The 15,474-nt window shown below is 48.3% G+C and overlaps 1 protein-coding gene across 1 annotated transcript in view; it reads right to left on the bottom strand.

Annotated features, from left to right (window-relative positions):
• EPG5 (ectopic P-granules 5 autophagy tethering factor) overlaps positions 1-15,474 on the bottom strand; it is a gene marked incomplete in the record, with an annotated part of 249,948 nt that overhangs the window by 175,140 nt on the left and 59,334 nt on the right. Inside the window, 2 exon segments of the mRNA XM_077463073.1 lie at positions 2,978-3,051; positions 6,401-6,508. Of these exon segments, the coding sequence (XP_077319199.1) occupies positions 2,978-3,051; positions 6,401-6,508 (182 nt within the window).

The following is a 15,474-nucleotide window of genomic DNA, read 5'->3' as shown; positions in this document are numbered from 1 at the left end:
GGAGCCAGAGAGAGAGAGCGAGGAGCACACGGGGGAGCCAGAGAGAGAGAGCGAGGAGCACACGGGGGAGCCAGAGAGAGAGAGCGAGGAGCACACGGGGGAGCCAGAGAGAGAGAGCGAGGAGCACACGGGGGAGCCAGAGAGAGAGCGAGGAGCACACGGGGGAGCCAGAGAGAGAGAGCGAGGAGCACACGGGGGAGCCAGAGAGAGAGAGCGAGGAGCACACGGGGGAGCCAGAGAGAGAGCGAGGAGCACACGGGGGAGCCAGAGAGAAGAGCGAGGAGCACACGGGGGAGCCAGAGAGAGAGAGCGAGGAGCACACGGGGGAGCCAGAGAGAGAGAGCGAGGAGCACACGGGGGAGCCAGAGAGAGAGAGCGAGGAGCACACGGGGGAGCCAGAGAGAGAGCGAGGAGCACACGGGGGAGCCAGAGAGAGAGCGAGGAGCACACGGGGAGCCAGAGAGAGAGAGCGAGGAGCACACGGGGGAGCCAGAGAGAGAGAGCGAGGAGCACACGGGGGAGCCAGAGAGAGAGAGAGCGAGGCGCACACGGGAGCAAGAGAGCGAGAGAGAGAGAGAGAGAGGCGCACACGGGAGAGAGAGAGAGAGAGAGAGAGAGAGAGAGGGAGAGAGAGAGAGAGAGGCGCACACGGGAGAGAGAGAGAGAGAGAGAGAGAGAGGGAGAGGGGGGGCGAGGCGCACACGGGAGAGAGAGAGACAGGGCGAGGAGCACACGGGGGAGCCGGAGAGAGAGCGAGGAGCACACGGGGGAGCCAGAGAGAGAGAGCGAGGAGCACACGGGGGAGCCAGAGAGAGCGAGGAGCACACGGGGGAGCCAGAGAGAGCGAGGAGCACACGGGGGAGCCAGAGAGAGAGAGCGAGGAGCACACGGGGGAGCCAGAGAGAGAGAGCGAGGAGCACACGGGGGAGCCAGAGAGAGAGAGCGAGGAGCACACGGGGGAGCCGGAGAGAGAGAGAGCGAGGAGCACACGGGGGAGCCGGAGAGAGAGAGAGCGAGGAGCACACGGGGGAGCCGGAGAGAGAGAGAGCGAGGAGCACACGGGGGAGCCGGAGAGAGAGAGAGCGAGGAGCACACGGGGGAGCCGGAGAGAGAGAGAGCGAGGAGCACACGGGGGAGCCGGAGAGAGAGAGAGCGAGGAGCACACGGGGGAGCCGGAGAGAGAGAGAGCGAGGAGCACACGGGGGAGTCGGAGAGAGAGAGAGCGAGGAGCACACGGGGGAGCCGGAGAGAGAGAGAGCGAGGAGCACACGGGGGAGCCGGAGAGAGAGAGAGCGAGGAGCACACGGGGGAGCCGGAGAGAGAGAGAGCGAGGAGCACCCGGGGGAGCCGGAGAGAGAGAGAGCGAGGAGCACACGGGGGAGCCGGAGAGAGAGAGAGCGAGGAGCACACGGGGGAGCCGGAGAGAGAGAGAGCGAGGAGCACACGGGGGAGCCGGAGAGAGAGAGAGCGAGGAGCACACGGGGGAGCCGGAGAGAGAGAGAGCGAGGAGCACACGGGGGAGCCGGAGAGAGAGAGAGCGAGGAGCACACGGGGGAGCCGGAGAGAGAGAGAGCGAGGAGCACACGGGGGAGCCGGAGAGAGAGAGCGAGGAGCACACGGGGGAGCCGGAGAGAGAGCGAGGAGCACACGGGGGAGCCGGAGAGAGAGCGAGGAGCACACGGGGGAGCCGGAGAGAGAGCGAGGAGCACACGGGGGAGCCGGAGAGAGAGCGAGGAGCACACGGGGGAGCCGGAGAGAGAGCGAGGAGCACACGGGGGATAATCAGTGCGGTGGTGGGGGAGCACTGACAAGCCTTTATCTCCCTGTGTAGGTTTCAAAAAAGCATCTGACAGCGGCGAGAGGGAGAGGAGAAGTGGCTGTCATATGCTTTATTGAAAGCCACACAGGGAGATTAGTGCTTGTACCTATCCCCCCCTCCCAACTGCACCGATCATCTGTGAGGCTGCCCACCCCCCGCTACGCTGAGGGTGCCTGGCCCAATACAACAGGTATCGGATTAGGCATCAGAGCATTTGCACGAGTACCGATACTCATTCAAATGATTGGTATTGGCACCTATACTAGTATCAGTGCAACCCTAGTGCGATCACATGACCACCACTCTGTGCTCTGCCCCTCTAGAGCTCACAAGCGCGTCAGACCACCAGAGGGGGCATAAGCGGCTGGCTGAGAGGCTGAGCCAGTTGCCGGTCAGGCTCTAAGTGGATTGCGACATTGTCGGGGTCCTTCCACAGTCTGGAGTGGCTCTGTGACATCTCTGATTCTGGGTCACAGTGCACACCAGTGATCCACATGGCCAAACAAGCCTTCACGTGGTGGGTGCGGGCAGGAAAGAACACAATATAGTTACTAAAAACCTAGAAACTCACGGGAGAGCTGGAAATAAATTAGATATTAGGGCTGAACCTGGTATTTACTAAAGCTTGCCTGTTTAATTCACAAAACATATTTATAAGTGCATATATGCTTTAGCCCTGGTTCACACTGATACACTGTGGGAAACGCACAATATTTGCCGCGTTTCCCCTCATCGCTCGACGTCCATGCAATCTGCTGCAGGTGTCAATGTTAGATTAACGACACTTCGAAAAAGATCACAAATGGCAGTGCGATTGCCAAAATAGCATCACATGGGTCTGAACCCATTCCTGTGCAAATTGCATGGCTTTTCCCCACTGATTTTAGTCTGTGTGAACCCAAGCTAAAATCACTACGACAAGCTTGGATCCACAAATAGAATGCTATTCTTGGCGGTGCGATTTGAGCCGGCTTAATTTGTATAGACGCAAATCGCACCTCACAGTACCGGGACACGATATCGGCGAGTACGTCACCAAAGTATCCGTATTTGCCGATAAATAAAAGGGTATGGGTGTAATGCTAATTCTCCCAATATGAGATCAGATTCTAGACAAACACACAAAAGAGTTCTCAGTGACATCTGAAGACAACTTACCTGACCGGACACATGAGCACAGCAAGCTGCTGCATGAAGTGGAATACGCCGGCTGGATTGTGCAAAACGCGGACCTGAAAAACACAAGGCCTCTCGGTAACTACCTGAATATCATTCTGTATCCTCATCTGCTTTCAAAGGCATCATCAGATATCAGGCGACAGCGTGTAAAATCCGTGGGGCTGTATTGTTCCTGAGCTTACCATCAGCAAAATTCCTTTCTTAAAGCGGTATTAAACCCAAAAGCTAATTTTTATTATATTGCCGCTTACAAATTCTTAGATATGATTTGTTTTCTATTTTAACCACTTCATACCGGGGCTATCCTTGCACTTCTCTCCTTCATGTAAAAATCATAATTTTTTTGCTAGAAAATTACTCAGAACCCCCAAATTTTATAAATATATTATTTATATATATATATATATATATATATATATATATATATATATATATATATATATATATTTTTTTTTTTTTTTTTTTTTTTTTTTTCTTTAAAGTTATTTTTAGGAGGGACCCTAGTAGATAAAATGGTGGTCTTTGAAACTTTTTACGTCACACAGTATTTATGCAGCAATTTTTCAGACACGTTTTATTTTTTGGAGAAAAAAAAAGTTTAATGAATTAAAAAAAAAAACAAAAAAAAAAAACCCAACAGTAAAGTTAGCCCAATTTTTTTGCATAATGTGTGATTAGAACGCTGTTTACATATGTGGGCGTGACTTACGTATGCGTTCACTTCTGTGCGCGAGCACACGAAAACGCCTTACATTTTTTTTTATACACTTTCTCTTTAATTTATGTTTTGATCACTTTTATCCCTATTACAAGGAATGTAAACATCCCTTGCAATAGGAATAGTGCGCGACAGGTCCTCTTTATGTAGAGATGTCGGTTCTATAAGATCCCCACATTTCTTCTTCAGGCTGGAAAGACAGAGATCAAAAAAATAAGCGATCTCTGCCTTTCCACCTGAGTCCCCAGCAATGTTTACTTCTGCGGGCCCGGACATGACATCATAACGTTGAGCCCCCCCCCCCCCGGGCCTCCAAAGGTCATAGAAATTACTGGGAAATCTCTATGCTCAACTTCCGGCAATGGCCGATTCATTCTCTGGCTCGCCGGTCGCACAGGCGAGCTGGTAGAAGCACCAGAGGGCAGCGGGGGACCTCCCACCGCTTGTAAGAATGATCAAGCAGCTGAACTGCTGCTAGGATTGTTCTTATGGTGCAGGTAATCGCCGGCTGAAAAAGATGATACCTGAATGATGCCTGCTGCTGCAGGCATCATTCAGATATCCCCACTCAAAGTCCAGGATGTCATATGACGTACCTTGGGCGGGAAGTGGTTAAGCTTTCTTTCTTCTATTTTTTTACCTGGTGATCCAGCCAGCAAGTCTGTCATTTTTTCAAAAGAAGCTCTCCAGCAGAATGTATAAAGTTATAAGGAAGAGACAAACCACTTAATGACAGGGGTGCTTACAATGATCAACTTTTATTCATGTAAAACCTTTATCCCGAAAGGATGTTTGCTGTAATGGAATATAAATTGCTCAGTGGAATTTCCTGGGCGATGTGAGCAGAAGGGGGAGCAGGTACTTGTCAAAACCAGGAACCCACCCCATAAAAAAAAAAAAAGTTCCAAAAGAAGAAGAGCGGGAAGGAGGGTATAAAGCGGAATATCTCATTAAGGGTAAAGTTTAGGTTTATTGCAGTCACCACATGTAAGGAACGGTAAGCTGCACTGCAATGTATTCAATTTTGGTTCTTGGGTTTAGGTACACTTTAATAAGTGACCTCAGATATTTAACATGTCCAAACTGAAAGCTAGTCGGGCACAGACAAACAGAAAATTCGGCAGTCTTATTTCACAATATAGGCACCAGCAGTGATCATTGTATTCCGACACTGGGGGAACCTCCCACCGTCAGAATACTATAGCCCAGCAGGAGGGAATCGAGTGATTTTCTGTCCTTCAGCTGGTGGTTGAAGGAAAGAAAATTGCATAATCTATGGCTTGCCTTATTCCGCGAGTGCATGGAAGACTAATGGTGGCCATGTCAAAGGAAAAGATCCATAAAGGTGCAAGCAGACCCATGTGCATGAAGTGAGATGAATGGCAGCCTCAGTCCAGACCCCCAGCTAGGCTACGCCCCCCCCGATGGTGCAACTAATGATGGACAAACACAGATCGAAATTTTAATCCACGTATAGACAGGCTGGTTGTACATAATTTGATCATTATTTTCCTGAACGATCGGTGCCACTGACTGATCATTGTATTCTCATGGCAGGGAAGTCTCCCCACTGTCACAGCAAAATAGCTCAGTGGGAGGATTTCCCCATCCATCTCCAATGTATTGATAAGGGAATCAGATAATTTTTTGTTTTCGTTCAAACCCACTGGTTGAACAAAAAATAAATTAATCATGCACGGCCAGCCCTAAAATAGTATGGGGATTGGAAAAAAAAATAAAAAACAAAAAAAAACAAACATGCATAATCATCTAGGTGGATGCAGCATTGATCCCCTGCCACTTCTAAGACCGAGAACTGAGCGATCAAAGACTGCTGATCACTACGTTTTCTGTCTTCGATGAGCAAAGAGTGGTGACTGTCAGTCACAGGCTCCCTGCTCTGCCCCTCCAGCGCTAACTTGAGCACATGGCTGTGGAGGGGGGTGGGAACAGCTTGCTCAGGCTCTCAGCCGCACGCTGCCGGTCAGGAATCAGGCTGGATCCTGACATTAATGTTGGGATCTATCCAAAGCCTGGACAGGATGAGTGACATCAGCCGACAGTGGACTTTAGCCAACTCTGAATCTGGATCACAGGAGGGCAAAACCAAGTGCACTCCAGTGTCTCACTGGAGAAGTATGGCCGAAGGAGCCTTAGCTCTACGTCTCCTTTAAAATGATATTAAAAAGTCACGTTTTATTTTTTCAAAATAACAAACATGTTATACTTGCCTGCTCTGTGCAGCCGTTTTTGCACAGAGCAGCCTCGATCCTCCTCTTCTCAGATCCCTTGCTGGCACTCCTGGCTCCTCTCTCCAGTCGAATGCTTACAGAGCAAGCAGCTTGCAATGGGGGCACCCAAGCCAAGCTTCTGCACTGTGTGTCCAATCAGATGCTCCCCCTCTCTCACCTCATTCTCTTACCGGCTTTGACTGACAGCAGCAGGAGCCAATGGCGCTCACTGCTGTCTTAGCCAATGAGGAGGGAGAATCCCAGACAGCCAAGACTCTCGTGCACATTGCTGGATAGAAAGGGGGCTCAGGTAACTCATAGGGGGGCTGAGGGGTCTGTTGCACACAGAAGGTTTTTTTATCTTAATGCACAGAATGCATTAAGATAAAAAAACCTTCTGACTTTAGAAACACTTTAAGCTTTACTTAAAGCTCTACTTCTACCACAGCTTACCTGTATGAAAGGGACAGCCCATTTATTAATGCCAGCAGGACAGCGCAGGACATGGTTTAGGAGAAAGAGATGGTCCCCCAAACATCCGACCTTCAGCAGCACAGAAACCTGAATAACAAGAGAAGGATTATAAATGTGGGTCAATAATATGACATGTATATTAAATATTTTATAAAGCCTATACTAAATATATTTGTGAATTCACTCCCCTGGAGAATCACCTAAAGACCAGAACCGCTGAATGAGACCAGAGTACCCTCTACAGACCCATGGAGAGTCACCTAAAGACCAGAGTACCCTCTACATGCCCATGGAGATTCAAAGACCAGAACCATTAAATGAGACCAGAATACACTCTACAGACCCATGGAGATTCACCTAAAGACCAGAGTACCCTCTACAGACCCATGGAGATTCAAAGATCAGAGTACCCTCTACAGACCCATGGAGATTCAAAGACCAGAGTACCCTCTACAGACCCATGGAGATTCAAAGACCAGAGTAACCTCTACAGACCCATGGAGATTCAAAGACCAGAGTAACCTCTACAGACCCATGGAGATTCAAACATCAGAGTACTCTCAAAAGACCTATGGAGATTCAGCTAAAGACTAGAGTACCCTCTACAGACCCATGGAGATTCAGCTAAAGACCAAAGTAACCTCTACAGACCCATGGAGATTCAAAGACCAGAACCATTAATGAGACCAGAATACACTCTATAGACTCCTGGAGATTCACCTAAAGACCTGAACCCCTAAATAAGACCATAGTACTCACTCTGTGTTCTGGATCAGCAAAGAACAAGTGATCGTTAACCACTACAATACAGGGCACTTTCACCCCCTTCCTTCCCAGCCCAATTTTCAGCTTTCAGCGCTCTAGCGCTTTCAGTGACAATTGCGCGGTCATGCTACACTGTACCCAAATGAAATTGTTATCATTTTGTTCGCACAAATAGAGCTTTATTTTGGTGTTATTTATTCACGACTCCGTTTTTTTTTTTTTTGCGATATAAGCGCAAAAATAGCAGAAATTTGGAAAAAAAACAATATTTTCTTTTTTCTATTTGAAAAGAAATCCAATAAAATCACATTTTGTCATAAATTTAAGCCAAAATGTATTCTGCTACATGTTTTTGGTAAAAAAAATTCCGTTAAGTGTATAATAATTGGTTTGTGTGATCACGGACATATGTACGCAAATGATCATGTACATATGTGTGCAGGTGATCACGTACATATGTGTGCAGATAATCATTGGGACATGTGATTTTAGTGGGACATATGTGGGGGACATGTTTTTATTATTAGGGACATGTGTTTTTATTATTTGGGGACATGTATGTTTTGGGGACATGTGTGTTTTGGGGACATGTGTGGGGACTGTGTTTGTACTGTGTGGTGTGTTGTGTGTTTACACTACACTGATGATCAGTGAGTAAAAAGCTGTAAAAAGCAGCCCATACTCACTGATCATCAGCCGGCTGCAGCGTTCTGCTCTCCTCTCCTCAGCGGTGACTTCCGTGTGAGGAGAGGAGAGCCGATTGCCTAGCAACCGGCTGTTTGTTTACATCACATGACGGCCGTGATTGGACACGGCCGTCATGTGATCAGGAGGGCCAATCACAGAGCCCTCCTGCCGATCTGAGATGTGCCGTATCCGGGTGACACGAGCACATCGGGATCGCGCCGCTGCGCGGGCACACGCGCGATCCTGCTACTCCTGAAGGACGTTCCTGAACGTCCTATCAGGAGTAGACGGCTCCCACCCGGCCGTATATATGCATTGGCCGGGTGGGAAGTGGTTAAAGAAAAAAAAAAAAAAACAATGCGACACCGGCTTAGGTTGACACATTGTGTATGACAACCTCTTGTTTGTACAAATTATCCAGAAAACAATAAAAATTATGAAAAAAATGAATAAATGAATAATCTATACTCCCTCATTTGATCCCCATTCCTAGGTTCTGTATTCTGGATCGGTGGAAACAACCCCAAGCACCATCCATCTCAATGTGGCTCGTCAAAATCAATGAAACTATTTCGATGAATGGAGTAACTGGCTGCTTCAGTCAAGGGAACCCATGACAAACAATGGAAGGCATACAGTAGTTCTTATTGGAGGGAGTTCTCAACTGCCCAAGCCCTTGTACACACGGTCGGAGAATCCGTCGGAATGCATCCTATCGGAACGTGTTGTCGGATAATCCGACTGTGTGTGGTATGCATCGGACTGATTCCGTCGGAATATCCGTCGGACCCAATTTTCCAACATGTTGGAAATATTTCCCGACCAACTGGGCCGGTCGGACCTAATCCGATCATGTGTAGAGCATTTTGATCGGACCAAGTGCCACGCATGCTCAGATCAAATTCCTACATCAAAGCTATTGGCTACTAGCCTGAATGTAGTCCCATCCTAACGAAATTACGTCATCACGTTCTGAAAGATCGGATTTTTCGCCAACTTTGTCTGACCGTGTGTATGCAACAGTTTCGGACAAGATCCGACGGGCAAAATCCGACGGGCAAAATCCGACGGGCAAAATCCGACGGGCAAAATCCGACGGGCAAAATCCGACGGATTTGGTTGTGGAAATCTCCGACCGTGTGTACAGGGGCTAAGAGCATAAAGCATGGCAAGTTGACTCGCAGGAATGAGGACATTATATTTCGGGACAGGGATGGGATTTTAGGGTGGGGGTTGACGGTATAGGGGAGACACTTTTCCCTTCTCTGTGGTTTTCTTCACCTATTTCTTTTTTCTTGATGTTTTATGAGGTTTCATGACGTGCTCGCAATAGTGAGAACACGATGAAACATCAAGGAAAAAATATATATATCTCGGACATGTTTTTTCTTACAGCATGTAAATTACAGCATGCAGCAGCAATTGGCCTTTCTAAACGAATTTTCTATGCAATGATTTGGAACATTGACAGAGTTGCATGTAATGTGGTTTTTCCTGTTTGTTTTTTGTATCCTAAATAGCATACATGTTGGAATATGTGACTTTACCGTCCTATAATTGTAGCATACAGTAGGGGAAATTATTATTTGATCCCCTGAACGTTTTGTATGGTTGCCCACAAAAATCCAGACAAAATGCAGAATACAACTGTTATAAATTGAGTTGCAGTTTCAGTGAGTAAAATAAGTATTTAATCCCCAAGTAAAACAGGACTTGGTACTTGGTGGAGAAACCCTTGTTGGCAAGCACAGAGGTAAGATGTTTCTTGTAGTTGGTTAACAGGTTTTCACACATCTCAGGAGGGATTTTGGTTCACTCTTCTTTACGGATCTTCTCTAAATCCTTAAGGTTTCTTGGCTGTCGCCTGGCAACTCGAAGTTTCAGCTCCCTCCGTAAATTTTCTATAGGATTAAGGTCTGGAGACTGGCTAGGGCATTCCATGACCTTAATGTGCTTCTTCCTGAGCCTCTCTGTTGCCTTGGCAGTATGTTTTGGGTCATTGTCAAGCTGGACGACCCATCTACAGCACCAAATTTAGTGTTCTGGCTGAGGGAAGAAGGTTCTCATCCAAGACTTTACAATACATGGCCCCGTCCATTGGCCCCCAATGCAGAAAAGTCGGCCTGTACCTTTAGCAGAAAACCAGCCATGATGTTTCCACCTCCATGCTTGACTGTAGGGATGGTGTTCTTAGGGTAGTTCATAGTCTGGGTAGTGTTCATAGTCAGCATTTTTCTTCCTGCATGGCGCTGTCTCATCTGGCCACAGCACTTTCTCCCAATCCTTCTCTGAATCATTTAGATGTTAATTTGCAAACTTCAGACTGGACTGTACATGTGTTCTTGAGGAGGTGGACCTTTGTGGGAAGATTTCAATCCATGGTGGCGTATTCTGTTATCAATGGTTTTATGGTGACTGTGGTCCCAACTACATTGAGATCATTCACAAGCTCCCCCTTATAGTTCTGGGCTGATCCCCCACTTTTCCCATGATCATCCTTACCCCATGAGGAAAAATCTTGCATGGAGCTCCAGACAGAGGGAGATTGATGGTTATTTTGCATTTCTTCCATTTGCGAATAATCACTCCAACAGTTGCCTCCTCCTCACCAAGCTTTTTGCTGGTGGTCTTGTAGACCATTCCAGCCTTGTGCACGTCTACCACCTTGTCCCTGATGTCCTTTGACAGCCCTTTGGTCTTGCCCATGATGGTGAGGTTTGAATGGAAGAAAGATTCTGTGGACAGGTAACTTTTATATACAGAACGAGTTTTCGTTAGGAGCACCTTCTTAAATTGACATGACTAATCTGTGTACCACATGAGCACATACTGTAGACAGTCTGTGGGAGCCAGAATTATTGTTGGTTGGTAGAGGATCAACTACTTATTTTACTCACTGAACTGCAACTCAATTTATAACATTTGTATCCTGTGTATTTTTCTGGATTTTTGATTGATATTCTGTCTCCATCATTTAAAATACACCTATGATAAAAATTGCAAACCCTTCATTTATTTGTAGGTGGGCAAACTTACAAAATCTGCAGGGGATCAAATTATTATTTTCCCCACTGTAAATCTAAAATGGTAAAAAAAAGTTTAGGACCTCCCCACCTACACACAGACTTGGGAAAGAGAACTCCGGCTTAACGTTACTCCGTCAGACTGGGAAAAATTGTTTTATTCTGACCCACAAATTGTCATTAGGGACTAAAACACAGAAAAATAGGATTTTTGTACTCACCGTAAAATCCTTTTTTCTGAAGTTCACTGACTGACACAGCTCCATTATTCTAGACCATAGGGTTGTTATGCCACCTTCAGGAGAGGACTAGGCAGAACACGTTACACATGTACAAAAACAGAATTTCTATTTCCGCCCAAGGGGCGGTCCCTTAGTTAAAGTGGAAGTAAACCCTTCTATCGTTTTCAGTCAAGGAAGCTGCCATCTTGGCCTCTAATGATTCTTCAACTGCCATAATGCTGCACATGTGATCAGTTATGAAACCAGCCATTGGATGGTTTGAAAGTTTGGTTGAGAGCACAACCAATGTGAAAGTTAGCATTGCCGGCATGCCAGGAATGCAAGTGTTTTTTGAAACTGGGTTTACTACTGCTTTAACAACCCCCAGCCTGCTTCCTGCAGCTTCAGTACGTCAACAAGCAGTATAACGTAATCAATAGGAGGGGAGGGTGCTGTGTCAGTCAGTGAACTTCAGAGAAAAGGATTTTACGGCGAGTACAAAAATCCTATTTTCTCTTTTGTTCACTGACTGACACAGCTCCATTATTCTTGAGCCCAGACCACGTCTAAGGAATGGAGGGTCACCTCCTTAGGATGTGTTGGTTTAGGACACAAAGATGGTAACACAATGTCTTCATTGATGTAGAACGCCAAAATCACCTTTGGCAGAAAAGAAGTTTGCAGCCACAACACCACCTTATCCTGATGGATAACCAGATAAGGTGCCTTGCAAGACAAGGGTGCCAGTTCCGAAACCCTCCTGGCCGATGTAATGGCCACTAGAAAGACCACTTTCTGGGAAAGAGCCAACAAGGGAATTTCTGAAATGCCGATAACACCAGGTTCAGATCCCACAGGGGTAATGGTGGACACACCAGAGGAACTACATGCCAAACCCCCTGAACAAAGGTGCTCACTAGAAAGTGAGACGCCAGGGGTCGCTGAAAAAAAAGACAGCCAAGGCTGATATTTGTCTTTTAATGGTGCTCAAAGCCAATTTCTAGTCTACTCCACGCTGTAGAAACAGCAAGATCCTGGATATGGAATAGGAGCACGCCAGGAGGACGTCATCCTTTCTCCTCACACAGAGATGTAGGCCTTCCAGATACGATGATATATTTTCCGAGAAGAAGATTTCCGCGCTCTCAACATAGGTGAAATCACTGAGTCCGGTAGGCCCCGGTTCCTTGGCACCTTGCTATCAAAAGCCATGCCGTTAAAACCATTGATGGTAAAGCAGGATGGAGAATGGGACCTTGAGACAAAAGGTCTTCTCGCATCGGTAGTCGCCAGGGAGCGTCCACAACCAGGCATACTAGGTCGGCGTACCAGGGGCGCCGAGGCCAATCTGGGGCAACAACAATTACTGGAATCCCCTCGGCTTTTACGGAGGAAAGGCGTAGATCAGTCGATACTGACCCCAAGGAGCCACCAACGCATCTGATGCGTCTGCTCAAGGATTTCTTGTCCTGGATACAAATCTCGGCACCTTTCCGATTGAGATGGGAAGCCAGGAGATCCACGTCTGGTGTGCCCCACCGCAGGCACAGTAGCCTGAACACCTCTGGATGCAGCGCCCATTCTCCTGGGTCCAGCATCTGGCGACTTAGGTAGTCCGCCTGCCAGTTTTCCACTCCCGGAATGTAAATGGCCGATAGGGCCAGTACATGTCGCTCTGCCCACTGAAGGATGAGAGCAACCTCCCATGCTGCATCAGAACTTCTTGTTCCTCCTTGATGATTGACATATGCCACCGTTGTGGCATTGTCAGACTGGATCCTGATCGGACGTCCTCGTAGTCTCATCGACCATGTGGAGAGGCATAACCTGATGGCTCGTAGCTTGAGCACGTTGATCGGCAACTTGGATTCCTCCCCTGATCAGAGTCCCTGGGTCGACTGTAGTCCCAATACTCCACCCCAGTCTGTCAGGCTGGCGTCCGTTGTGATCACTGTCCAATGTAGAGGTAGGAACGACTTCCCGGACCGAAGTTCCGGGGATCTCAGCCACCAGAGCAGGGAGTCCCTAACTAAATGGCTCACCCGAATCTGCCGATCCCGGGATAACAGAGATTTGTCCCATTTCGTCAAGATTACCTTCTGCGAGACTCTGGTATGAAACTGGGCATAAGGCACTGCCTCGAAGGAGGCCACCATGAGCCCCAGGACTCGCATGCAGAAGTGTAGCAACCACCACCTGCGGTTCAGCAATAGTTTCACCGTGGCTCTGAGAGTCTGCAGCTTGTCTGAAGGGAGAAACACTCTCGCTTCCTTGGAGTCCAGAAGTAAGACTAGGTACCCCAAACGCTGATTCGGTATCAGCACCGACTTTTTAGGTTCAACAGCCACCCAAAATCTTGCAGGGTGATCGCCACATCCTCCTTTAATTCTGAAGCGGAAGATGCTCTCAGGAGATCATCTAGGTAACCTACAATCGCGATCCTGCGTTGTCGCAACAACGCCAAAATTTGAGCCTATACCTTGGGTGCTGATGCCAAGCCAAAAGGGAGAGCCACAAACTGGTAGTGGGCTTCCCCAACTGCGAATCGCAGAAACCTCTGATGCCGGAAGCACATGGGTATGTGCAGGTATGCATCCTGGATGTTCAAAGACGCCAGGGAGTCCCCTTGATGTAGTGCAGCGACTACTGAGCGAACTGATTCCATTCTGAACCTCTGTACTTTCACAAAGCAATTGAGGGCTTTTAGGTCCAAGATTGTAGTCCCCAAAAAGGAACCTTTCTGACTCCGAAACAGGCACGATCACCCCGCGACTTATCAGGTCCCTTACCGCCCCCATGAGGGCCTCCTGGCAAGCTGGGAGTAAGGGTATGCTGGAGGGGAAGAATCTGTTTGGTGGCCAAGTGAGGAACTTTATCTTGTAGCCAGAGGAAATCAGTTTGTAGACCCATTGGTCGGACAGCCGAGAGGCCCACCGGACTGCAAACTCCCAAAGGCGACCCCCCCACCCGTGTGACGGGCGGGGGCAAACCTTCATGCGGTAGCACTTTTGCCTGCAAGCTTATTAGGCTTGCGGTTCCAGGGACACTTTTGTCCCTCAGAAGTCGTCCTGTCGGGCTGGGGGCATTTAGCCGAAGCCCCAGGTGGACAAAAAAAAACGCTTATGAGCGTAAAATGAGGGCCCTTGCCTACGGCGTGGCTCCTTAGTCTTCCTGGTCTGTGGGAGCAAGGTACTCTTCCCACCTGTGGCATTCTTAATAATGTCATGCAACGAGGCTCCAAAGAGCTGCTCACCAAGGAAGGGTAGATCTGTCAGGGCTTTTTTAGATGCCTGGTCCTTCAGATTTCAGGGAAATCAGGCACCTCAGCACCACTGCCGACACTGAAGCTCTGGATAACAGAGGAAGGGTATCCAGGGCCAAGTCACAAACGTACTTAAGGCCTTGCACTAACTGGCCTGTTGCTCCCCCAATTTGCGGTGCAAAAGTTTTGCCCACTCAATAAGTGTCTGTGACACAAGTGCCGAGGCCAATACTGGTCGCATTGCTGACCCCACAACCGTAAACAAGGAACAGGCCACTGCCTCCGCCTTCCTGTCCATGGGGTCCTTAAACGCAGGAGTCCCCTCTACTGAGATAGTGGTTACTTTATTTAACCTGGATACTGGGGGGTCCACGACCAGAGGAGCCGACCATTTTTTAAGAAGGCTCTCCTTAAGGGGGTAACGCACCGCCATACTTTTTGGGAGCAAAAAGGTCTGTTGCAGTCTTCCCCATTCCTTCTATGTGAACTTATAGGGGTTCTGCACTCATAATACAACATTTGCCCATTCTGTTGCCTCTAGTTAATATATCTCATAATGCCACCTGTTTTTTTTTTTTTGATTCACCTACCTTTTGTAATCTTCAGTAGTTTATTTTAAACCCCTGCGGCGATGGGCGGTCTCTTGCGGGGATCAGCGTAATTTCCTGTTGAAGCCCGCACTGTCTCCTGGGATCTCGTTCGTGTAATCCCAGGAGACATTGCGGCTAATGCACCCGACATCTCGCGAGATTTCGGGTGCTACAGCCGACATCTCGCGAGATTTCGGGTGCTACAGCCGACATCTCGCGTGATTTCGGTAATTACAGCCGAGATCTCGCGAGATCTCGGCTGTAATTACCAAAATCACGCGAGATGTCGGCTGTAGCACCCGAAATCTCGCGAGATGTCGGCTGTAGCACCCGAAATCTCGCGAGATGTCGGGTGCATTAGCCGCAATGTCTCCTGGGATTACACGAACGAGATCCCAGGAGACAGTGCGGGCTTCAACAGGAAATTACGCTGATCCCCGCAAGAGACCGCCCATCGCCGCAGGGGTTTAAAATAAACTACTGAAGATTACAAAAGGTAGGTGAA

The sequence above is a fragment of the Lithobates pipiens genome, unplaced genomic scaffold, assembly GCF_037356315.1.
Source record: "Lithobates pipiens isolate NorthernLeopardFrog02 unplaced genomic scaffold, aLitPip1_a1.2 Scaffold_3, whole genome shotgun sequence".
Lineage (NCBI taxonomy): Eukaryota > Metazoa > Chordata > Amphibia > Anura > Ranidae > Lithobates > Lithobates pipiens.
Note: the sequence above shows the minus strand (reverse complement) of the source record. Positions and strands in the feature narration are given on the sequence as shown.